The 24,089-nt window shown below is 39.5% G+C and overlaps 3 protein-coding genes across 3 annotated transcripts in view; 1 reads left to right on the top strand and 2 right to left on the bottom strand.

Moving 5' to 3' along the window:
• Positions 1–3,802, bottom strand: part of deaf1 (DEAF1 transcription factor) — a 19,292-nt gene extending 15,490 nt beyond the window's left edge. Inside the window, exons 1-3 of the mRNA XM_013914506.1 lie at positions 3,098–3,802; positions 508–605; positions 49–175 (exon numbers count right to left, since the gene is read on the bottom strand). Of these exons, the coding sequence (XP_013769960.1) occupies positions 49–175; positions 508–605; positions 3,098–3,515 (643 nt within the window). The 5' untranslated portion in view covers positions 3,516–3,802. The remainder of the gene's footprint in view (positions 1–48; positions 176–507; positions 606–3,097) is intronic.
• Positions 3,803–4,542: 740 nt separating this feature from the next.
• Positions 4,543–8,322, bottom strand: bet1l (Bet1 golgi vesicular membrane trafficking protein-like). Its single transcript, XM_005747635.1, has 4 exons — positions 8,247–8,322; positions 7,495–7,580; positions 5,843–5,899; positions 4,543–5,439 (listed from the first exon to the last, which is right to left on the bottom strand). Exons 1-4 carry the CDS (start codon positions 8,263–8,265, stop codon positions 5,272–5,274), a joined length of 330 nt encoding a protein of 109 aa, XP_005747692.1. The 5' UTR covers positions 8,266–8,322; the 3' UTR covers positions 4,543–5,271.
• A 2,567-nt stretch (positions 8,323–10,889) lies between these two features.
• The window catches only part of LOC102203492 (plasma membrane calcium-transporting ATPase 1-like), a 22,779-nt gene continuing 9,579 nt past the window's right edge, over positions 10,890–24,089 (top strand). The window contains exons 1-9 of the mRNA XM_013914505.1: positions 10,890–11,344; positions 13,156–13,442; positions 15,743–15,940; positions 17,331–17,588; positions 17,904–18,029; positions 18,648–18,818; positions 21,767–21,913; positions 23,098–23,312; positions 23,613–23,855. Coding sequence (XP_013769959.1) covers positions 13,247–13,442; positions 15,743–15,940; positions 17,331–17,588; positions 17,904–18,029; positions 18,648–18,818; positions 21,767–21,913; positions 23,098–23,312; positions 23,613–23,855 — 1,554 coding nt within the window. The 5' untranslated portion in view covers positions 10,890–11,344; positions 13,156–13,246. The remainder of the gene's footprint in view (positions 11,345–13,155; positions 13,443–15,742; positions 15,941–17,330; positions 17,589–17,903; positions 18,030–18,647; positions 18,819–21,766; positions 21,914–23,097; positions 23,313–23,612; positions 23,856–24,089) is intronic.

Here is a 24,089-nt window from a genome sequence, read left to right as displayed (position 1 = left end):
ACACACACACACACACACACACACACACACACACACACAGGGGTGTACCTGATGTGATGGTGGCAGCGGACTTGAGGCCAGCTGCTTCCACGATGCTGCCGTCAGTGTGAACCACAATCAGAGTAGCCTTCTGGGTACTGAGACCTTCACCCAGCTGGAGAGTGGTCCTGCCGCTCTGTGACAGATGTGGAAGGAGTACATACACTCATAATCATGGAGCAGCATAAGAGGTATGAGAATATGTTGATGTTTTAAAAAACTACTCGAGTAGTCAGCAGGGAAGCCCATATGATTTTGTGAATTCGGTTCTAATAATTAACGCTACAGTGCTAACGTGCACAAATGAATCAGTTCTGTGCTGAGGACATTTAACATTAATTGGTTTTTATTCAACGTCACCTCAATTTTCTGTAAATAATGTCATAAGATACTGTTTATCATCATCAAAATGTGATAAATGGCAAAAATAGAAGGGGAATGGATCTAGTCAAGTGTGTGTTAATCTACCAGCACGTGTTCAGGGAGACTCCCAGATGTGGCGACTGTTGTGGTGAAAACATTGTCCTCTGTCGCATGAACGCCACCCACTGTAACTGCCGTCACATCTGATCAACAACAAGAAATTTCATCGACACATAAACCTCCAGATTAGCAGGAATACATTATGAATAAAAATATAACTACAAAGGAGGATTACAATAATAATGACCTAAAGCAGGTAACATAGAAAACAATAAACACTGGTATTACCAGAATCAGAAGACTCTTCTATTATGTGCTTATGAGAATGAATGATTTTCATCTATATCAGTCATGGTACTGGATGTCTTGTTTTGTTTTTTAGTCTTTGTTGCTCCGTTTGCTTCTTGTTTTTCTTTTGCTGCTTGAACTTTTTCTTCACAGTAATTCAGCATTTTGTTGTGTTAGTTTTGCTATCTAGTTTCTGTTCATTACTACAGTTTGCTAGTACTCTATTTCTCTTTTTTCATTCACCCCCCTCCCCATGTTCCCTGTGGTCTGGTTTAGCTTCCGTCTCTGTGCCCAGTGTTCCCATGTTCAACTTTTTCTGTTTTATTTTGATAGTCTCTTGCGCATTGTGTTCGGCTCTACTTCCTCCTCTGACCCATTGTGTGATTGTCTACACCTGTGTTAGCTTAGCTGTCTCTAATCCCCCCATTACCTTGTGTATATACATAGTTTTAGTCTGACAGTATTCACGTTGTACTGTTTTCCTGCCTGCCTCAATCCCTATATTTTCTTGCCATTTGGATTCCATTCTGAGAACTCTGTTTTGATTTACTCATTCTAGCCCAGTAAATAGCTTGCTTTGTTTTTGAATCCTGCCTCCAGGTCCTCACTTTTCACACTCCACACCATAACATTACTCTCAGGCTTTAAATAATAAAGTTTAAGCAGAAGGAAATGAACGGATGGATGACGGGAAATATTATACTTGGGACAAATACATGATTAGAATTTTCGGATGGAATGTGGCATCGCACACAACGGTGTGTCCGTAATCGGAAGGTTGCCGGTTCGAGCCCCGGCTCGGACAGTCTCAGTCGTTGTGTCCTTGGACAAGACACTTCACCCGCTGCCTACTGGTGGTGGTCAGAGGGCCCGGTGGCGCCAGTGTCCGGCAGCCTCGCCTCTCTCAGTGCGCCCCAGGACAGCTGTGGCTACAATGTAGCTGCCATCACCAGTGTGTGAATGTGTGTGTGAATGGGTGGATGACTGGATGTGTAAAGCGCTTTGGGGTCCTTAGGGACTAGTAAAGCGCTATACAAATACAGGCCATTTACCATTTACCATAATGAGCTGCCTGACCCATACACCCTCACCAATTCCACTGGACTAGAGTACTGTTAATCTCCCAAATCTCTCATCATGACAGGGAACAAAAGACTGCATCTAAAGAAGAGATTTTGAGTGTCCTTGAATTACTATTCCTGAAGACTATTTAAAGAAGTTAAAAGAAAGCTTCCTTAAAGATATTCATACCAAATATTGACTTTTAAAATCATCAGAATTATAAAGACTTTAGTTTTGCCTTATGTACACAGTATTTCCATGTTTGTTTGTACGTTTCAATAAACTACTGCACCCATTTCCCAAACAAAATATAAAGAAGGGCTGGCTCAAGGTTTTGCACAATCCTGTAGCTAACTGGAACTATTAAAGAAGTAGAAGGTAGAAGGACAACTCTTTACTTTTAATCATTGATAACATGGTGAAAAGATCATGTTACATGTTTGCTCATGTACACTTGGCTGAAAATCAAGTATTTTATTGTAGTATCCATCCGAAGCTTTCACATTTTTACTTTTTAACGTTCCATGGGTTTCACCAGATCAGGGTAACACAGTATTTTCATACTAAACACTAAATATGCTTTTACAGTATCTACTGCTGAATTTAAATGGAATTTAAAATGTGAAATGTGATTGAGATACTACGTTTTATCTGTTTGTTTTTTTGTCTTTAGCATTTGTATAAATATATGTGTATACATTTTGTATTTTGAGTTTGCATTGCTGCTACATTGGCTGAGTCTCCCTTGTGCAGACTCAGTATATAATGTATATAATTCTAAATAAAGAAACTTTATTAGATCAAGCATGTTTTGATGCTACCACTTAGTTTAGCACTTTGCAATGCAATCTTTCCACAACACAAAGACGTTTAATCTCATTAGCAGGGTTAGTTTCAACAATAACAACATTTGTATGAGGGCAAAAGGATGTACGTGAGATTGAAAATCAGTATTTTCTATACCTGTCTTCCCCACTGCATTTATTATTGGTTTTGCGTTGGCCCCTATCCCATGTTTGTGGTTTCCTCGGTGTTTGCCACCTGGGCCACCCGAGTTTTTATTTTTTAAAAACACATCTTCAAGCGTCTCTCTTATGAATCATTAACTTTTCTGAATAATAAATAATGTATTCAGCAGATAACAATGTTCTCCCCGTTTAAAGCAGTGCCCGTACATAAACAGTGTTTGGTTAAGAGGCAGCTGGTGCTAACGTTATTATCTCAGTTTGTGTTTTAGCGCCACCTCGCACAGCAGCGGCCTGCTGCTAACTGTAGCCCGTGTTACCTGCAAAGGCAGCCTCGGCCTCGTCTGGGTTCGGTAGGGACTCGGCTCCTAAGCCGATGTTTCCCGGTTCCGCCATCACAGCCATCGTGGTAACTTCGGCCTCCGACTCGGTATCCGAGCCCACTCCCTCCACCGACGGCTCGCCGATGGGCGGTTCATCCAGCCCGAGCGCTTTCGTTGCCGAGTCCGCTTCGTCCATTCCTCCCTCGAACGACAAGAGCCGAAAGTCACCGAGAAAGGACGTCGGGCAGAGTGGGTTCGACCTCACCCGAGCCCTGTACGGAGCAGACAGAAATCTCCGCAAACGGAACTGTTTACGGGTAATCTTTAAAATGTTCTCAAAAAATTCAGGTAACCACAAAGGACTCGACTCAGCTAATACGGAGAGAGGAGGGCTTCCCGTTCTTTGTATTTTCATCAAGTCTGAAGAAGGAGATAACACCGGAAATTGCCGAAAGAACACGAACTAACCCGAAAGGACAAAGCAACACAGCACTACAGGCACCCCATACAAATGTTTATATTAGATGTGTTCATTTTCTTGTTTTTCTCAGAAATTCTTTTTAAAATGTAAATTTTTTGTTCTTGATGTAATTGTATTTGGTGTACTGTTGTTCGTAGTGTTTACCTGCTGTGTTTGTGTGCTGGTGACTATTTTATGGTAACAAAAAAACTACTTAAAATATTGTGAAGTTGTCTAATGAATGTTTTATTTCTTTTCATTTGATCATCAATTTTTTTTTGCACACTATGGTTCTGAAAATATGCGTATTTAATTAAAATAGTATTATTAATCTGTAGCAGTGCCCATAACTACCAGAACTTAAATAAATTATCCTCAACATTTTCTACAATTTAAATAATTCATTAGATCTGTATTAATGATTTCTTTCGCCCATGCTCAACTATAAGAAAATAATATAACTTTCAACTCTTCAAGAATTACAAATATCTGTTTCAGTGACTGAAAGTGGAAGAAAAAAGAAACAAAGAAAATGATATGAATATTCTTGTAACCCATCAACAGGTTAGGATAGGTCCCAACATTTCTTATAATTATAAAAACAGTCTGGATTGCAAACATACTGAAAGGATGGCTAATAACATATGAACATGTAAAAAGTCTTAAGAGCTATCTTTCAAAATGCAGTGACAAGACCAAGACCAGCCAAAAGCAGATGGTACCACTTTTTGTACTAGTGGGGTGGACTGATTAGTTTTAGTGCCCCAAAATAATGAATATATGCGTGTTTGACCTTCATATGTTTGCCCTAGCAGTAACAAACACAATTAATTTTGGACAAATTAAAAATTGCTATATTTTCCACATATAAAACTTTTTGACCTCTGCCTCGTCAGTCATTTCCTTCCTTGCACTTCATTGTGAGACAGTAGGAAACACCAAACATAGATAGAGAGAAATGTCAACATTGCAGAGCATTACACTGACTAAAATCTCAGATTATTTCCCAGTTGTTGACTTTAGTACAGTCGGACTCTTGATTCAGTTTCCCTCTTGTTGTGACTCATTTATGCAGGTGAATGTGGTAATATAGCATAAATATAGACCACAAATCACAGGACACTGAACACAAGTCTTATGTTAATGTATTATGCATGTAATTTTAATGTGGTGGCTTACTGGTGTTTGGACTAAACACAGCACCACCATTTCTATATTTTCTGTATTTTCTCTCTCCTGCATGACAAATATGTGCCTAATACTTACAGTGTTGTATGTTTGTGATGCATTTTGGCTGTTAGATGTTTTTGTATGTGACAAGAACTGAAACAAGATGGACTCGGAGGAAGATAAACAAGCTCTAGGTGTGAAAACTCAAACTGATTTTTTGGAAATTTTCTCCTGATTGACAGGTTCATCAATCAATTAGACTCGGATATGGTGAATGACATTCCCACCTCCCGAGCGTCCGGGCTCTGTTGTCTTCCAACTCAAAGATCCCAAAGTTCAGGTGTCTCATTGATGTGACCACGCCCACTACAGTTTCCTCCGGTGGGCTGACTGACACCTCCAACTGGTCAATCCAATTTTGCCTACGTCGTGCTTTCTTTCTTTGGTGCAAAATAAAAAAAGTCTTTATTTAAATCAGTTTTGACATTACAGTCTAAAGTCTCAGCTCCATATCAGAGCCTGGCTGATCTTGTTTTCCCAGTTATTGGTGGATCCTGGACACCAGGTAGTAAAGAACAAGGAAGACCAGGACCATCCCCATGGAGACGTAACACAGGATACGGCGGTTGTCTCGTCCTGATCGGACCATGGTGGAGAAACGTTTCACGCTGCCAGTGAGCAGGCCTGTCGCACTCATGAAGTTTGAGTCCTAAAAGAAAGAAGAGATAATTCTTTAATAATTCACAATAAATTGACCTAAGAGAAAAAATAAAACAGCCTATATTTGAGATAGTATTGATTTGTACTTATATAATGTGCACTCTGTTTACCAAATGAATCAATCCACACAGATTCTGACAATCAACACAGTGCTCATTTTTTATACTGGGACTTTATAAAACTGTTTCCTGAATGTTAGGTCCCAGTGAAACCTGTAGATTGAACAATTCACTAAACAGTTCAGAGGAGCCATCGTGAAAATACAACAGGGTGAAACTCAGTGAATATTTAAAACAATATTCTCATTATAGACAAATGGGAGAAATTAAAATGTCAGTTCTTTTTTTACTAAAAGCTTAACTATATTTGTGTTTAAGGCAGGAAACGCTCACCATGCCATCCAGGTACTCATTCTGATCGTCCACTTCTCTGTCGATGTCGTAAGCCAACTGCGAGATACAGAGACAAGAAGATGATCAAGTTATTTGTAGAAGTCTGACTGTGGCAGACCAGCAAACTGTCAAAACGTTTACTTTTATGGAGGCCACTTTCACTTTCACCCGGGTGCTACTTACTCTCTTAATTCCTATGACATATGTTCTTGCTCACCTGAGGTTGAATTTAAACCATTTTGAAACCTGTAAGGACTATTATTTTCTATTTTAGATTATTTTTATCATGTCCTAAAATGTGAAATTTCATGCAAAAATGTACTAATAAGCAATCACTTGTAACAAGTGAAGTTTTAAATCATCTCAGGGTTAGACTACAGGCAGAAGAAAGAACATGAGAGCAGATTCTGAAAAGCGAATGGCACAGCAGAGGAAAATGTAGAACAGGAAAGCAAACATCTTCTTGGTTACCCTTTATCCTTTTAGGCTGTTGCTCTGTCACTGAGTACCTAACCAGCTTAGCGCAGATTGGAAGATGTCCAACTAAACAGGACGTTGTAGGGATTTAAAACACAACTCTTTGCTAAAAACAGACACGACTCATTTGTCAAAGTCTGTGAAAATGCATAAAATATTTTCTGGATCCCCAAAGAGGTTTGAATCAGGGACAATTTCTACAAGATTTAAACCAATTATGAGTCATTTATTTAAGCATAACAGAAATTTTGAATCAGTCTAAAAAATAACAGTAATCTTTATAGATGTCTTGTCAGTATAGTAGGCAGACTAATTGTCTTGACTCTATGTAAACAAGTTGTTTTCATTAGTGTACAGTAAATGCCCAGAGGATTGTTCTGAACCATGAAGAGCCTGAAGCTTGGTGTGAAAAAATCTTAATATCATGTAACTATGTAGAAGTGCCTGATGGTGTCCCATCTTACACTGGAGGCACTGGTTGTACAATTTTCAAATTTTCACAATGCTGTACATTTATTAATAAAAGACAACCATTGCACCAGTGATGCATTTGGTTACACATTTGCTGTGTAATGCATTTGCTGCAACAACTTCTACTGTTATAACGGCACATCACTTTTTCTCAGCTAATATATACACTAACTTACTGTAAGTTACATATCTACTTTTTAATGCACAGGTACAATACACAATCTGCACTTTTCTAATTATTCTAAATATTCTTAACTATTTAAACATCTTTCAGTATCCTGTTCTGTTTGCACACAATCTGTATGCTAATTTTAACAACTGTACTGTACTCTGCTCTGGTAACTATTGTCCATGATGTAAATATGTAAATATTGTGTTTTCTGTTCGGCGTCCTGTTCTTTTTGTATATGTATGTTTTTTGCTGCTGATACAACCAAATTTCCCCTTGTGGGACAATTAAAGGATTATTCTATTCTATTCTATTCTACACCTGAAATTCTTACAAGCAATAAGCCATGTATCAGTACATTAAATAACAAAACTGGTTGTGTTTGGCATAATTAATAATTCTGCTTCTGGGAACTGACAGCTTTACTTATAATTAAAACTAAGTACATTTGACAGCAGTAACCTAGTAACTACAGACCAGCTGATTTATTAATCAGACTGGTCGCTGAAGGGGACGGTTGTTGGTTGTTACCCACAGATTTCAGTCTGGACACTTTGTTGGCCAGGTTCTCTGCCAGCCGTTTGTTTTCAACATCGAGCACATCATCCACAGAGCCATGGCCTGGACAAGCACAAACACCGTGGATTAGATATGACACACAAGATCTGAATGTTCCTTGAATTGTTATGTTTCTGTTGAAAACCGCAGATAGACCTCATAAGATTTTGCCAAGCACATAGTTCTGAACACATAACTTCTTAAAGAATAGGTAATGTTTCTAATTTTCGGTTTAAATCAACAGGAAACAACACGTTTTCATCAATGATTTTGATATCAGCATGATCTGAGTGTGGAGCAGAGTCTCTGCTGAAGGGATGTTCTTTATAAATCCAACCCTTTAAGCTAAGCACGGAATAACGACGTGAAGTAAACTTACAACACTGCCGAGGAGTATTACTTATCCCATATTTGGGAAACTAATAAGATACTACTACTACTACTACTAATAATAATAATATCACTTTTTATCACCCTTCAGAGAGGCAGATGCTTCTTTAGAGGGCGATAGCAATTGATATGAAACTTACAAGGTAGCCTTGCTTTTTGCTAATATTTAAGTATGTCAGAGCTAGTTAGCTTAGCTCTTGAGATTTGGGTGTTATACGAGCAAATGATACTTAAAAATAACATTTTAAAATGTACCACCCAGCTGTAACATCATCTCTAAGCTGACACAAATAACACACAACTGAATATTTGGAAGTGAATACGTGTCAAAACATTTACCTCTGTTCCACTCCGCCATGTTGCTTGTTGCTGAATGACGTCACGATCAGCTGTTCACGTGGCGGACACGTGACCGCCTTTCTTCTTCGTCGACAACGTTAAGGTTTTTTGTTTTTTTTCGACAACGTTAAGGTGTCGTTAGTATTACCGCTTCAATGACGACAGAAGACTCCAAAATAGTTCTCGCCTTCTTTGTGTTTCTGCATTACACTAGCTGAGTACTGATGCCTTAACAAAGACTTTAAGCATATACCACACAAAAAGGGCAATAAATGAAGAGTGGAAAAACAAACAACAACAATAACATCAACAATAATACCTTTATTTGTGTATCACTTTTTAAAGAATACAGTCCTATCATACAGACTCATTAATAGCCATCCGGTCAGACGTCCATTCTAACATACATACTTAACTTACACACAAATAGATGCAAACTAAGGTCGAATAATGGTAAATAGCCTGTATTTGTATAGCGCTTTACTTAGTCCCTAAGGACCCCAAAGCGCTTTACACTACATTCAGTCATCCACCCATTCACACACTATTGATGGCAAGCTACATTGTAGCCACAGCTGTCCTGGGGCGCACTGACAGAGGGGAGGCTGCCGGACACTGTTGCCACCGGGGCCACCGGGCCCTCTGACCACCACCAGTAGACAGCGGGTGAAGTGTCTTGCCCAAGGACACAACGACCGAGACTGTCGGATGGGGAAATCATTATGAGAACACTAAAATATATATAAAAAATGTTTTCGGCAGTTGTTTAAAACAAATTACGGATTCAGCTGATCAGGTAGAATGTGACCATTATGCTGAAGGTTATTACAAAGTTTGGGCACTATTGCCTCAAAAACGTGATCGCCTCTGATTCTGATTTTAAAGTAAAAGCGTGGGACATTTAGCAGACTTTGATCAGGTGATCTGCAACGACAGGGTCTCAGTAGCTCCGATAATATAAGCAGGGCCCTCCTCATGTGGATGTTTAAAATCTGCAGAAGTGTCTGTTTTATCCACAAGAGGTCGCTCTTTCTGTCCTGCTTAGGGTAGTTACTTTACTACTTGTGTCTCACAGTACCTGTTTTCAATTTAAAAACAAACAAACAAAAACAAAAAACAAAACCTGTTTTCAATTTACAAAAGGTAGATGTTTGTAATATAAACATGATAAAAACTACATCTAAACAAAGAAAATTATTAATGCATTTTAACAGTTTTATGGTGCAATCCATGCAAAATACCCCAAATTACGTGATTGTAGTTTATCTAAATGTGAAAATTTATAAATATTTAATTTATTGTTCACAATTATGAGCTGTATACTGTCAGTGTAACAAAATAAAAGCACTGATGGTGTCACTTTGGGAAACTGTAGAGATAGCCATTCTTCAACACAGCCACTCTCTTAGGCAAGCTTTCTTGTAATTTCTTTAAGTAGTCTTCAGGAATAGCTCTCCAGTTTGCTTGAAGGACAGGCAAAGCTTTAAAAATTGAATTGAAGTGTTAAATAGCTGTCAAGTCTTTACTGTACGGCCTGTACATGAATGCACACCAGTGCACAAAGCAAGGTCCACAAAGGCATGGATGACAGAATCTGATTTGGGAGCACTTGCCTGGCCTGAACAGAGTCCTGACCTCAAAGATAGAACATCTTTGGGATGTTGCTTCCAGGTCAATCATGCTAGGCTCATCAGTTGTTTAGGGCAAGGTTTCCTCTTTCAGTAGCCTACCTACCTCCAAATTCTTTAGCTTCACCTCATACTTGTACATTCAGTTCTTCTTTTTTAAAGCCCTCAAAGATATATGCTTCCTTCCCCCCAAAAAAACTTAAAAAAAGAAGAAAAAAAAAGAAGTTCAAAGAAATAATTTAAACCCCCAAATTACCAAAATTTGGGGGTTTGCTCATGATGGGTAAACTTCTGGCCTGTACCTTCTGCATAGCCCTGGTTTTGCCTTTGTCAAAGTAGTCTTTGATTTCTTTTCTGTGTGTTGTGTTCTGTTTGTTTTTCCTTTCATGGCTCGTCATGGTTGTATGCAGAGAATATAGAAACATTTTGATCAACTGTGGTTTTTGTTAAGCAGTGAATCCAGAGCTTTGGTCTTAGTAGTCCATCACTGATCTGTCGAGCCAATCCTTAAACTACTGCTGTGTAGACCTCTTTAGAGCGTGGGGTCAAAGATCATGTTAGATCAAAACAAAAATACTAGAACGTAAATACGAAAGAGTGATATTATCCTGTGTGTGTGTGTGTGTGTGTGTGTGTGTGCACACTCAGTTAATCCTTCTATGTCATTGTGTACTGTAATCCGTGTGTGTGCGTGTGTGTCACATGACGTCATCATGCATCATTGCTGCTCAGGGTGATGAAGTGTGTGTAACAAAGTGAAAAGACCACAGTAGAGCAAACAGTTGGACTGTTTCATGGAATTCTCCATGAGAAGTCGTGCTGATGGTTATGTACTGAACTACTTTCCTTTGGGGCTGCAGTTGGTTGTCAGGCTGTAACGTCCGACCACTTGCATTCACCTTCACAGTTTGGTCTGTTTAGATCTAATTGGTTCATCTCAGCAGGAGGAGTCTCAGTGCTATATGTGGACTCAATGCGCACCCTTTCTGGAGTATGAAGCACAGCAGCAGCAGGTTTAGATGGGGTGTGTGTGTTGACCTGGTGAGTGTACGCCTGCTGTGTGCCTTTCAGTCAGAGGATGCAGCAGGTGTAGACGTAGTTCGTGTGTGGACTTGGCATGTCGCTCTCAGCAGGAGGAGCTGCAGCAGCGGTCTCTCTGGCACTCAGTGAAGCCACAGATTGTCTAATTAGATTAAGCGAGGCTTTCCTCAGATAATCATTCAGCCAGCTCCTGTTTTTTCCTCTGATAAAGAGAGCTGTTTGAAACTGCGAGCTTGCTGAAGGTCACGCTGAAAAAGGACCAGTTTGGGTAGTAAACTGGGGTCTTGGTGCTGTTCTGCAGACTGCCCGCTGAGGAGCTGTCTCCGGGTTATGGGCTGTTTCTGGAGCTGTGAGTGTGTCGCTGCTCACAGTAATCGGACCACCACTAATACCTGCTGCTGCTAACAGGAGGTGATGGGGGAAGTTTCTGTAAGTAAAGCTTTTCTTCTTCTCAGTGCTACAGTAATGGATTGTTGTTGTTTTTTTTATTATTAGAAATGGCTTCAAGTTGTGTTTTTGTCATGAAACCTGGATGTGTTTCTGTTTTTTTGTATTTGTGTGGATGACTTCCCGTGGAATTTATTCATTACTTATGCAGTTTTACTTTGTTTTGCTGTTCTGATGGTTAATTAATTAATAATAGATAATTTGAGATTTCCTTCTAATGTGAACATTTACAGCTGCACTTAGGTTTATATTTTACAGCATGAAACCATTTGTGGTTCTTAATTGTTGGTTAGAATTCGTAGTAAAGCCATACTAAGGTACAGTGAGCAGCAAAACTTCAATGACTATTTTGACTTCTGTCCATCCTGCTCTTCTCTCAGTCACTCTTTTCTTCCTCTGCCTCAGCCTTAAACAGATAGGCTGTTTCTCCCTCTCTCAGATTAAGCCCAGGCTGACTGATTGACACAGATTACAGCTAAAGGCACAGAGGTCACAACCTGTGAGGCACAAATATAAAGGGTTTCAGTTCACATAGGAGCAGGGACAAATCTCTACTCCACACACTGTTACATATTCAGTCTGAGCTCCTGTTAACCATTGAGGGGAGAACATTGTGCTTGATTGAAATAAAATTAGCTCTACTGGGTCCTGCTTGGCTGATTTGTGTCTCATGGAGCTGGTTTCTAATGTAAAGGACTTAAGACGATCTCGTAAGCATGCGGTTGAGTAAATACTGGATTGTAATGAGATTTTAATTGTGAAGAAGCTTATAATACTGTTTTCATACTATTGTCCATCGTGTTGTTGCCCACTAGTTTTCATGTCCTTGCCTTTTTCTTTATAAATTACAAAACATTAGAAAGAGCCTTTCCATGAATGGCTGATCAGGTACAGCAGCTTTAGTGGTTGCAGATATTTATGTTAAATGAATGAAATTCTTTTCAGGTGATCCAAAAAGTTTCAGTGAGAGCACTAACAGGGACTACAAACACAGACTATATTGCCATATTGTCTCCTTCACAGCCCCCTAATAAATCCAGGGCTGAATTTCAAATCAATTTCATCTATCATTATATTTGGCATCATAGTATACCAACAGAACACTTTGCTTTCAGACTGCAGGCTTGTGGTTCTAAGAGTATCTAAAAGTAGCACAGAGAGAGTTTTCAGCTACCAGGACCCTCAGTTATGCTGTTGTAGGCTGCTGGAGGACTTCCCATTGTGCACTGAGCATTCCTTATGTACTTGCATGCTACTACTAGATGCCATTAACTTTTCTGCTCTTCTGTGTTTTGTATGTGTTTTTTCTCATAGTTTGTCTATGCCCTCCTTTCCCCTCACACAAATCAGTCATGATAAATGGCTTCCCCTACTTGAGCCTTATCCACTGGAGGCTGCTCATCTGATTGTTGGAAGTTCCACCCTGATTTTGTAGAGTTTCTATCTTTTAAAATACCTTGAGGTAGCTGAAATGAAGTGAAGTAAAACTTGTATTGCATGATGACAATGATGATATTTTGAAATGAACTGCTTGGGATTGCAAAAAGTACTTTTTTTTTACATTATTTATTTATAAAAAAACAAATCTGAAGATGTAGAATCATAAGAAGTAGACGAATTAAAATTCATCATATGCAATGTGTAGAATGTGCAAACCTTTACTTTCCAAGAAATCATACCAGAGATGTCACCGTCCTGTCCAATCCCATCTTTTTTGTGGTAATAAGTGTATTATTCTTTCTGCAGTACAGCGTATATCCTGATGTTATCAGGACTTATCTTTCTCTCAACAGTCACAGAGTCCCTGTCAGGCTACATCGGTACCTCAGGCCTACCACTGAGTCTATTTGAGAAGGCCTCTGCTGAGTCCCCAAGAAAGGAAAAATGACCAACAACTCTTTTAGTGGGTCCAAATATGTCCGACGTGGCGAGGCCAACCACGATGCAGAGTTCAGCTGCTCAGTCCAGGAGCTGCGCTCCCTCATGGAACTTAGAGGAGAGGAGGCAGTTGCTAGAATCCAGGAATCTTATAGTGAAGTTAATGGACTGTGCGCCCGGCTGAGGACGTCACCTGTCGATGGTAAATATGTTCAGAAATTGTATTTCCTTTGTGTCCCTACAAAACTGACTCCTAGTTGCAGTGTCACAGTATCACAGATGTGAATCTAAGATTAAACTTCAGATTAAATTAAGAGCTCAAACATTTGCACAGGCTACTCAGTTTGCTTCATTTTTAAAAAATCATTTATGGAAAGTAACAGTGCATTAAATGTGAAGCAAGCACAGGGTGTGCAAACTTCTGCATACACCTCAAAGTTATGATTTTGAATAAATTTAGAACTCTTCACTACTGACTCACTGACCTCCCCTCCCGGCGTGGGCATCATTAAAACAGCAGAGGACATACTAGGTTCATTAGTCTTCAGGGACTGTTGACTGTGTGATGGTCAAAGTCATCTGTGACCTGCAGCTCCTGTTGCTCTGCTCTCTGTCAGTTTCTGGGCAGAGAAAAGCACATTGTGTTCAAAAATATTCAAGTAGAGGATTCGTTGCAGTGGGGATAAAAGTGTTTTTTTCTTCTATTTTTTCTGTAGCTGTAAAGATCAGAATCAGAATCACGTTTATTGGCCATGTATATGCACAGACACATACAAGGAATCTGGTCCTGGTAGATGGTGACTCTCAAGCACATGTGGATATATACAGCTACACATGCATACACAAACACACACAAGTTGTGTAAACCAACCATAAATGTATGTTGTTGGAGGTGAGGGCAACTCCAGTGTAGCTCGGACAAATGGGGAGAAATGTCTCTGGAAGGGCATCTGGCAATAAATCTCTGCCAAATCAAACATGTGGCTCATCAAGAAGAAGAAGAGGAAATAACCGTTTGTCTTAAACAGGGATTGGTTTACTTGCTCACAGTGAGGGTAGCTCAAATTATTTATTTGTGGATCGGATGTCAACAATCTATTTTACATGTGTGTTTTTTCTTCTTAATGTAATCGTGAAATTTCTTTCTTCTGTGAACAAGTATATTAGACTGTTCACTGGAAAAATCACACTCCTTGCCAGTCCACTTTTACCAGTTAGTTAGTGTTCAGGTGTGTTTAGTAGTTTTATCTTTCACTTTTATTTTCCTTTTCTTAAAGCACCCACAAGTCAAATCTGCTCATTTACTCAAAATATTTGCTGACTTTGTTCTGAAATGAGAAGCTTGTCTCCTCTGGAGCTTTCTCTCAAGTCAGCGTTTCTTGTTTATAATGCCTTTGCTTCTTTTGCTTTTTTGTGCCTAAGTTGGACTTTAACTTAAGGTTTCCTATTAAACTTTATCTGAATACTGACCCACACAGGGTGTCTTATAGTGACCTACAGACAACGCATTAGGTTTGTCTTTGCTGAGCTTGTCTCATACGTCTGCCCTTTGACATTTCCCCCCCATTATTAATTCATTCAGTCTGTCCGTCTTCCACGCGCTCGGTAAACACTTTCAGTGCTTCGACTCCTGCTGAGAGTAAAATGTCAGCAGCAGGTTGAATTGACTGGAAAATCCATTCTGCTGCTTTATTTCTCTTTGTATCGACAGCTGGGGACAGATGACATAAACTCTTAGTGTAATCCCACTTACCTAAACATTCGGAGAATGCACAGCACTCTGCTCACTGTGTTTCATTTTCAGACAACATGAAGAGAAATGTTGGGTTAAAAACCAGTTACAACTGACGGAGCCAGCTGCAGCCACGCAGCAGCTGCAGTGTCTCTTAGGGGATCGGAGTGTGTCCTGACATGTTGTTCTACTCCACAGAGGGGAAACCGCTCTGCTCTTTGCTCCCGCACAACACAATATTACTGAAGAGACACAAACACCAAGTGTGATAACCGATGTGTTACATTTAGAACAAGAGCCATCTGAGACTACAGCTTCTCCAAGGAAGAAAATTTCCTTCCACGACATACATTAGCTGAGGCTCTGGATCCAGAGGGAGATGCAAATCTGTATCACTTTATGATACTTTCTTAAGACATCAAGGCAATACCATCACTGTATATTTCATCGGTTGTTTTTTTATTTTTATTTGATTTTTGAATGCATTCTCATCGAGCACATCATAGGCCACAGTGTTGCCTTATTACATCTTTGGCTACCTAGATCAAATTCATCTTGAGCGTGCATTTAAAAGATCAATCTGAAAATGTGATATTGATGACACATTTGAACAAGTAATATTACACTGTGAACTAACAGTTGTGTTTCACCCCTCGTAAAACAGACAGCAAACAGCTCAATTAGTTCTAAATACATGTCAGGTTGAAGGTGTGATCCATGTTCAGCTGAACGAATATGGAGTCATTTTATCTTTGTGTCTCCTACTGCAGGCTTAGATGGAAAATCGGAAGATATCGACAGAAGGAAAGAGGTGTTTGGACTTAACATCATCCCTCCAAAGAAGCCAAAAACCTTTTTGCAGTTAGTGTGGGAAGCCCTGCAAGATGTCACACTCATCATCCTGGAGGTGGCAGCCATCATTTCACTAGGCCTTTCTTTCTATCATCCACCAGATGCTGAGAGACAGAGTGAGTAGTTTTCGTTACTTGAAAAGCAAACTAGTCTATGAGTATCCAGGTGTCTCGCTGATGCCTCAACATTTTTAGTAGTAGAGCTGTGACGGGTCAATATCTGATCATTAGAAAAGTTAGAGTCCATCATGTGTTCAGTGTAATGAGCTTGTATGAAGGTGAACTGGTTTCCACACCAACATTTCAGCAAAGTAGTCTTCCTGGTACTGGTGTTAGGCCAGTTCCAATTTTGGCTGTAATTTGTCATGAAGTAGATTCAACAAGGTCCTGGAAACAATTCTCAAAGATTTCAGTCTATATTGATATGATGGCATCACACATTTGCTCCAGAGTTGTGAAATGCTTCTTTACTCTGCTGGAAGCAGCTATCAGATGTTGGCTACACAATGGGCATAAAGGGATGGAGATTATCAGCAGCGAGTCTCAGGAAGGCTGTGGGCTTTAAATGATACTCTGTTTGTGCCAAAGTGTACTAAGAAAATATCCCCCACACCATTACATACCTTTCCTATTATTTATGCCAAGTCTGACCCTACCGTCAGAACGTCTCACCGGGAACTGAGACTCATTAGATCAGGAAATATTTTTTACAGTCTTTATTTGATCACCTTTGATGAGTGTATGCACATATAGTCCCAGCTGTATTGTCTTCTGCTGCTGTAGCACATCTGCTTCAGGGTTCAATGTGTTGTGCATTAACAGATGCTCCTCTGCATACCTTTGGTTGTACCTTGTTAGTTATTTGAGTTACTGTTTCCTTTTTATCAGCTTTAAGGAGTCTGGAAATTTTCTCCATTCTCTGTGAGCCCTAGAAATGGTTGTGTGGGAAAATCACAGTAGATCCAGCTAAAGTCATTGAGCTGTTGCCAATCTGCTTGGTTAAATATTTGTGTTAATCAGCAGTTCAGTGGATATACCTAATAAAATGTCCTGTATTGTATATGAAAGCTCAGCTTGACTTTATTGTGCAGAGGGACAAACACACATATGCATTTCAAATGATATACCTGGTTCATCTGTCATTGTCACTGTAATCATAATAATAATAATAATAATGCTGTAATAATTAACATCAACTTCATCTAACAAGCTGCAGCTTCTCCAAACTAGCTCCGAGCTTCAGTTCTAATAAAACCCTGAAAGCTCCTGACAAGTCCATCCTACGATGCATCTCCAGACAATGTTAAGTGCTGGTCCTTCCTGGCATTTCTGTTATGGCTACTTTCACTGTGCACTCTGCGATTTCACCATGGTGCACCCAACAGTTGAGTAAACGTCAACTTGTGTTTGAAAGTGGCATGTGAGGCACTGTTAACAGACAGAAGGTCATGTAAGACTGAAACTGAAAAATGTTCATAAAAGTTCTAGCTGATGTGTCTCTGTTTAGACTGTGGCAGTGCAGCTGGCGGCGTGGATGATGAGAGCGAGGCAGAGGCTGGATGGATCGAAGGCGCTGCCATCCTCTTGTCTGTGGTGTGTGTGGTGCTCGTGACGGCCTTCAATGACTGGAGCAAAGAGAAGCAGTTCCGTGGCCTCCAGAACCGCATCGAGCAGGAGCAGAAGTTCACGGTGGTTCGAGGGGGGCAGGTGATCCAGATCAAAGTGTCCGAGATTGTGGTTGGTGACATTGCACAAGTCAAATATGGTGAGGAAGCAAAATCATGTGTGTAATAATTTACTTTACTAACATTTGGTGACATTTAGTTTGGTATTACTAACAAATAAACAGCTGATACTATTAAATCCTGACTTCTGCAGTCAAATATAAAAATGATTGTATCCTTCTACACAATATCCCCATGCTGTCTTTGTGATGGTCGAAGGTTTAAACCCAACAACAGCGTTATTAGTTTTTTTAAATGGTTATTTTCAAATAATAACTAAACATTGTATGACTGCATGTGGCAAGCAGATGACATAACAGTGATGTAACATAATGACCTGAGTGTTTGTGTTCCAGGTGACCTCCTCCCTGCTGACGGTGTCCTGATTCAGGGCAACGATCTGAAGATTGATGAGAGTTCTCTAACCGGAGAGTCAGATCATGTCAAGAAGAACCTTGACAAAGACCCCATGCTGCTGTCAGGTGCATCACTCTGCACTATTTCACATTAAATTACAGCCAAGACCATTGTGACCTGTGCTGTCATTGTTGGAGACGATTACGGCTGATGATTTTCCAGATGATTTTAATTCTGACTACCCTCTCTCATTTTCTCACCTAAATTGGGAACATCAAATCTGTTCTTACAGCCTCAATCCAATACATATAACAAACTATTATTATTATTATTATTATTATTATTATTATTATTATTATTATTATTATTATTATTATTATTATTATTTTAGTCCTTATAGTGAATAAAAACTACAATTTGAAAGCAAACGAACTAGACCAGAATTCTCTGTGGTACATACTGGGCTTCATATGCCCACAGAGGCTGATGGATATAACATTTCAAATGCAGTCTAATTGTTGATTACTAGTCAATTGATCTATATAATGGGGTACCAGTTGGCTAATAAAATCATCTTCTCTCTCCATCTAGACACGTAGGCCATTAAAAAATGCACTTAATTTTATAGATGTGAAGAGCATTCCTTTTTTTACAAAATACCATACTCAACCCTGTTAAGCGAGATACAACGTGACTTGTGTTTTTTTTTTTTTTGGTGAAATATTTCATTTTCACTTTCTCAGGTACCCATGTGATGGAAGGCTCTGGCAAGATGGTGGTCACTGCTGTGGGTGTGAACTCTCAGAGTGGAATAATCTTCACCCTGCTTGGTGCTGGTGATGAAGGTGACAACGAGGACAAGAAAGACAAGAAAAAAGAGGAACACAAAAGGAAAGATTCAAAGGGGAAGAAAAGTAAGTTCAGTAGAATTGAATCCTATTTGACATGCCAGTGTGGTTCTACTTATGTCTAAAACGTGTTGTCCACATGTGTTTAAATTGGAGTGTTATTGCTCAAACCCACAGCAAAAGATTCCTCTCCTGCTCAGGTACTACTCCTTTGTTTATGTGTGCAAAACTGCTAACACCAATCAACACCTAACAATGATAACAGTTGACTTTGGAGGTTTTAATAATTTATTAATCATTCTTAATGTATGAGTATGTGGGTTAGTCATGTATGTGTGTAGGCATGGCTTTAATAAGAGCAACAGAGACGCAGAACAATGCATGGTCTTCTCACAGAAAAAGTGTTAATTTCCTGCATTCCCATGAATTTATTTGCATCAATTTGTGCTGCTTCCTCATATTTACACAAAAATTTATATATGGCCTGCAGATCGAAATTAGCTAGTAGCTAAACGTGGTACAATGCATATTTTCTCTTAGAAGATTCATTTTTTCTGTTTATACATGGTCCCTGAAAAATAAAGTGGAAATGGAAGATGAAAATGAAATTCATGCCAGTGATAAATGAATTATGTGGTTTTTGATTACTTGATTAATCGATTAAGTAATTTATTTAAGAACACCTTGGTCTTTAATAACTACGTGGGTGTATAAATTGGGGATTATGTCGACTACAGCTCACCTGCTGAAAAGAGAATACCGAGCAACAATTCCTTGGGATTAGCAACAAAACCAGCCAACGAAATTTATACACAACCTGCTCATTTTGGAGACTCAATACCTGCATTTGCCACAGCAGACTTAGTGGTTTATAAACTCAAATCTAAGAATATTTTTTGTGAGGAAGGATAGAAAAGATTTATGAATGTAGTGAAGGAGGAGAAAGAGGAGTGCTGCATGACTAACGGCTATTAAATGTTTCTTCTTTACAGGCAAAAAAGAAGACAAAGGCAAGAAAGGTAGGCAAACAAATATGCCATCACTGTCTGTGTGAATGAGTTGATGTGAAGGTTGTATTAAACAGCAGAGCTTCAATTTGTTTTTAAAGCTATCTCTGGTTTGATCATCGACTTCTTGTGGTAGTGAACTCCAGAGCATCCATACCTCTATCTGTCCATGCCGAATGTGTCAGCAATAATGTTAACAGTTAATATGTTTTGGCAGTATGGGTGCTGCTGTGCGCTTCTGTGTTCTGTGGAGAATGGAAACTGAGGAGCCACGTAGAAACCAGCTCGTTCCTCATCCTCTTTGACTGGACCCAGTTCTCTTGGTCAAATGTGTGACATCAATGACATTTATGAGGGTCAAAGACTTGAGGCCTTTCCCAGTCTGTGCTCCTGTGAATCATCATTAGTCATGGTCTGAGTACTGTCCCATATTTAAATTTCACAGGATGATGTGGATAGAAATATTTTAGGGCATGAGTCTTAAATTATATTACAAAAATACAGATATCTGATATTTTCCAATTATCCCGTATTAACTTATCAGTTAAAGAATCCACTTAGTTTTGGTTGCTTAAGGCTGTTTAGGTAAGGCTGAAAATCATGGTTACCTTTCCTACAGTTCTTTGAATGAAATCACACGCAGTCTTTGAATATTAGACTTTGGAAAATTATCATCTATTGTTGATGTGTAGTTTTATGTACATCATGTCCAACAGTTGTCTCGAGGTACTTGGTATTGTAAGGTGAAGACTCTGGGAGAGGTAGCCATCTGCTGCAACCAGTGTGAGGTGAAAGAGAGGAGAAAAAGCAGTCTTTAAATAGACAGGACAAAAGAGTGGAGAAGAAATGTTCACTGTATCAAGTCCACCAGCATCCTGACCCTACAGCGGTATATTTCAGGGTTGGTTCATGGTGACCACATCTAGCCTTAACTAAGTTTTAAGAGAAAGGAAAATTTGAAGCCTAATTTCAAAAGTAGAAAGGTCTCCTGAACGTAAACTGGCTCCACAGAAGAGACATGATTGGGCCTGACCTTAAAAGACTTCGTGTGGGAGGGAACCAATGGGGAAAAGCTAATGTGAGAGAAATATGATCTCTTTCTCATCCCTGTGAGTACTCTCACTGCACAGGCTTTTCAGGGTTTTTTGGAACAACATACAGAATTGTCCAGCCTAAGAGTATCTGTATCTGATATAATTTCAAGATTTCTATGGACCAATACAATAACCTCAGCCCTGAATTCAGAAGTAGAATTCAGATCTTTATTTTTTGCCTCTAGTTTAATTTATTGATTTATGCCATCTTATTTCATAGATAACTATTATGGGGTATCATCCGCATAACAGCACAACACATTTAATTAGCAACTCAGTGTTCAGTATAACATGAAAAGCTTCTATTTTCTGGGTAGGTTACTTCAATCATCCAACCCCTCAAAAAATACTGTTGGAAATGATAGCTTTATAATAGGTAGTTCAGTTAGACTCTTGGTTCCTTTGGAGTTTCCCATGGTCCTGACAGATCCTCCTGTCTCCCTGTGGTCCCACATGGTGTAGTGTGTTTGGCCCTGTGGTCTGAGCAGTAGCAGCAGGTGCTCCTGACTCTATGATTAGGCCCAAGAAGATTATTGGGCTTAAGCTTGGCAGCTGCTTTCTTCTTCTGCCTACTGCTGGCTGCCTGCCTGTCCACTAATAACCTTGTTACGAGATGGGATCAGCACCCTCACATATATATATATACACCTGCAGATATGCTTTCTGAAAGGGGGTTGTTTGATTGTTGGGGTTTCTCTTTATTATTGTGCATTAAAATACACAGCACCTTGAGGTGACTATTGTTGATATTTCGCACAATGTAAATAAAATAAAATTGAATGGAATTTTAAATTTTTATTTAATAGCGTATTAGTGATAAACACTGTTTTCTGAGGGCAGTTTACGAGAGAAAAACTGTTTTGACATTCAAGTGTTTGGATTTATTTTGTTTGTTCTTTTGGATTTCCTGTAGGGGAGAAGAAGGACGGAGCATCCGTGGAGATGCAGCCACTTAATGGTGAGGGAGAACCAGAGAAGAAGAAAAAACACATTGCAAAGAAAGAGAAATCCGTCCTCCAGGGGAAGCTAACTAAGCTGGCTGTGCAGATCGGCAAAGCAGGTACAAACAGAGTCTGATTATTGAGATTTAATTTAGATTTAGAGACCACACATCACTGTGCTCTGAAACACTTAACGTTGATTTTTGACGTGATGTCCATATTTGGCAGACATGGGTTGCTACAGCACGTCGCTCTGGATGTTTGAAATGGGAGAGTTTTGCACCAGATGTCTTTCTGGATGCAACCCAATCGGATCTGTGTCTCCTTACTGGAGATGATCCAGGGATCTTTTACTTGTTAGGCAAATATGTAAAATGACTAGCTGCAAAGCTGCTTTTTTTGTACAAAAATCCTTCAGTGAACGCTCGCATGCAAGGGAAGCTACTAAGATTACGAAGAACAACTACAAACAATAGGAACAAAACAAAGAGTTCTAACAGAACACTAGAATCCATGGCTTTGATGAGAACAACTTATGTGATGATCGTTTTGGATGTGATTTATTAAGCATCTCAAAAAAGGAAGTAATTCCTGAAAAATCTCCTTTAATCCAATATTCAAGATCAGAAGTAACAACAAACCTAGATTGCCAAGAGAGTTTCAGAGCAGATGTAAAGTTTTTCTACGTTGCAGCAGACGTCTGACTAATTTTGTAAAGGATGCAAAAACTGCACCTTTGCAGTAGCACTGGCTCACATCCAAAGATTCCAGCAGAAATTAGTTAATCTTTCCTCATGCGAATCACTGTTTATACATTTCCAATTTACAAGTCTTTTAACTTGCGAGTGTCATTTCTGAGAAAGACATTTGTATTCCTGAAGTGTATTTTCACAGAATGTGAACGTTTTTGTTTAAATCTTCCACTTAAAAAGGTTCAAAGGAGTTGTGAAGCTAAAAACAACTTGTTTTAAACAAGGACTATATTTTGTCCATAGTGAGTGTGACCATAGCCTGTGGAGCCCTTGCATTGTACATAAAGGATGTGATTATATAGGAGTGACTGTAGAGGAAGAAATGTTTTGTAGATGCATAATATTTGTCTGGGGGCTGATAAAGCCTGAACTTATGAACGCTGTTGTATGCATTTTTAAGATGGTTCAGTGGAAATGAACGCAGATATATAGATCCAGAACAAATTTGAACTTAACTCACTGTTCACTTAATCTGTTATGGTCACAATTAACTCTACAGATGAACTAAAGTCTGTGCCTCTGTTCTCTTCGCTGCCTGTCTTTGCCTTCAGGTCTGTTCATGTCAACTCTCACTGTCATCATCCTCATCACTCGCTTCCTGATCGATACATTCTGCATTCAGGGTGTTGTGTGGCTTCCTGAGTGTGTGCCCATCTACATACAATTTCTGGTCAAGTTCTTCATAATTGGTGTGACGGTGCTTGTGGTAGCTGTACCTGAAGGCCTCCCTCTGGCCGTCACCATCTCCCTAGCCTATTCAGTCAAGGTTTGTTTATTTTCTAAGGGAAATTAAAAAATGTTTGCTATAATAAAACTAACATATTTAGCCTGATGAAACATGCCAGATAGATATTTGATCTATTCTTTTTTTGCAGCACACAGTATTTGTGCAACTTTTACAGAATTATTTATTGTCCACCTCTTTCATTGTAGTAATGACCCGGACTTCAAAAGTAATAATGGAATATTACAACCCTCGTCAGACAAACTTGGATCAAGCCGAGCTCTTTTGATTGATTCAAAATAAAACCCACAGACTGGTAACATGGCTCTTGTCTTTTATCAGAAAATGATGAAGGACAACAACCTGGTCCGCCACCTGGATGCCTGTGAGACAATGGGCAATGCCACTGCCATATGCTCTGATAAAACGGGCACACTGACTATGAATCGCATGACAGTGGTGCAGGCCTACATCGGGGAACGCTACTACAAAAAGGTGCCAGAGCCAGACCTTATCCCTCCCAAAATCCTGGACCTGCTTGTCCTGGGCATCGGGGTCAACTGCGCCTACACCACCAAGATTATGGTGAGCTGCAAAAATAGCAGTTCATTCAGGAAGCTGAATGGAGTGCAGTGCAGGTTGACTAACACAGCAGTTCAGGACTCATTGGATTACTGTCTCCTGGATCCACTGTATAGCACACAGACAGGAAACAGATTCAGCTACACTATCTATATATATATATATATATAGATAGTGTGTGTGTGTGTGTGTGTGTGTGTGTGTGTGTGTGTGTGTGTGTGTGTGTGTGTGTGTGTG

Source organism: Pundamilia nyererei, unplaced genomic scaffold (genome assembly GCF_000239375.1).
Source record: "Pundamilia nyererei isolate P.nyererei 1_Seehausen unplaced genomic scaffold, PunNye1.0 scaffold00201, whole genome shotgun sequence".
Taxonomy (NCBI): domain Eukaryota; kingdom Metazoa; phylum Chordata; class Actinopteri; order Cichliformes; family Cichlidae; genus Pundamilia; species Pundamilia nyererei.
Note: the sequence above shows the minus strand (reverse complement) of the source record. Positions and strands in the feature narration are given on the sequence as shown.

Coding starts and splice junctions, on each gene's coding strand:
- bet1l (XM_005747635.1), bottom strand. Junction 5,900..7,494: donor AAGTGTCCAGACTGAAATCT/GTGGGTAACAAC, acceptor TGTATCTCGCAG/TTGGCTTACGACATCGACAG. Junction 5,440..5,842: donor ATGAGTACCTGGATGGCATG/GTGAGCGTTTCC, acceptor TCTTTCTTTTAG/GACTCAAACTTCATGAGTGC.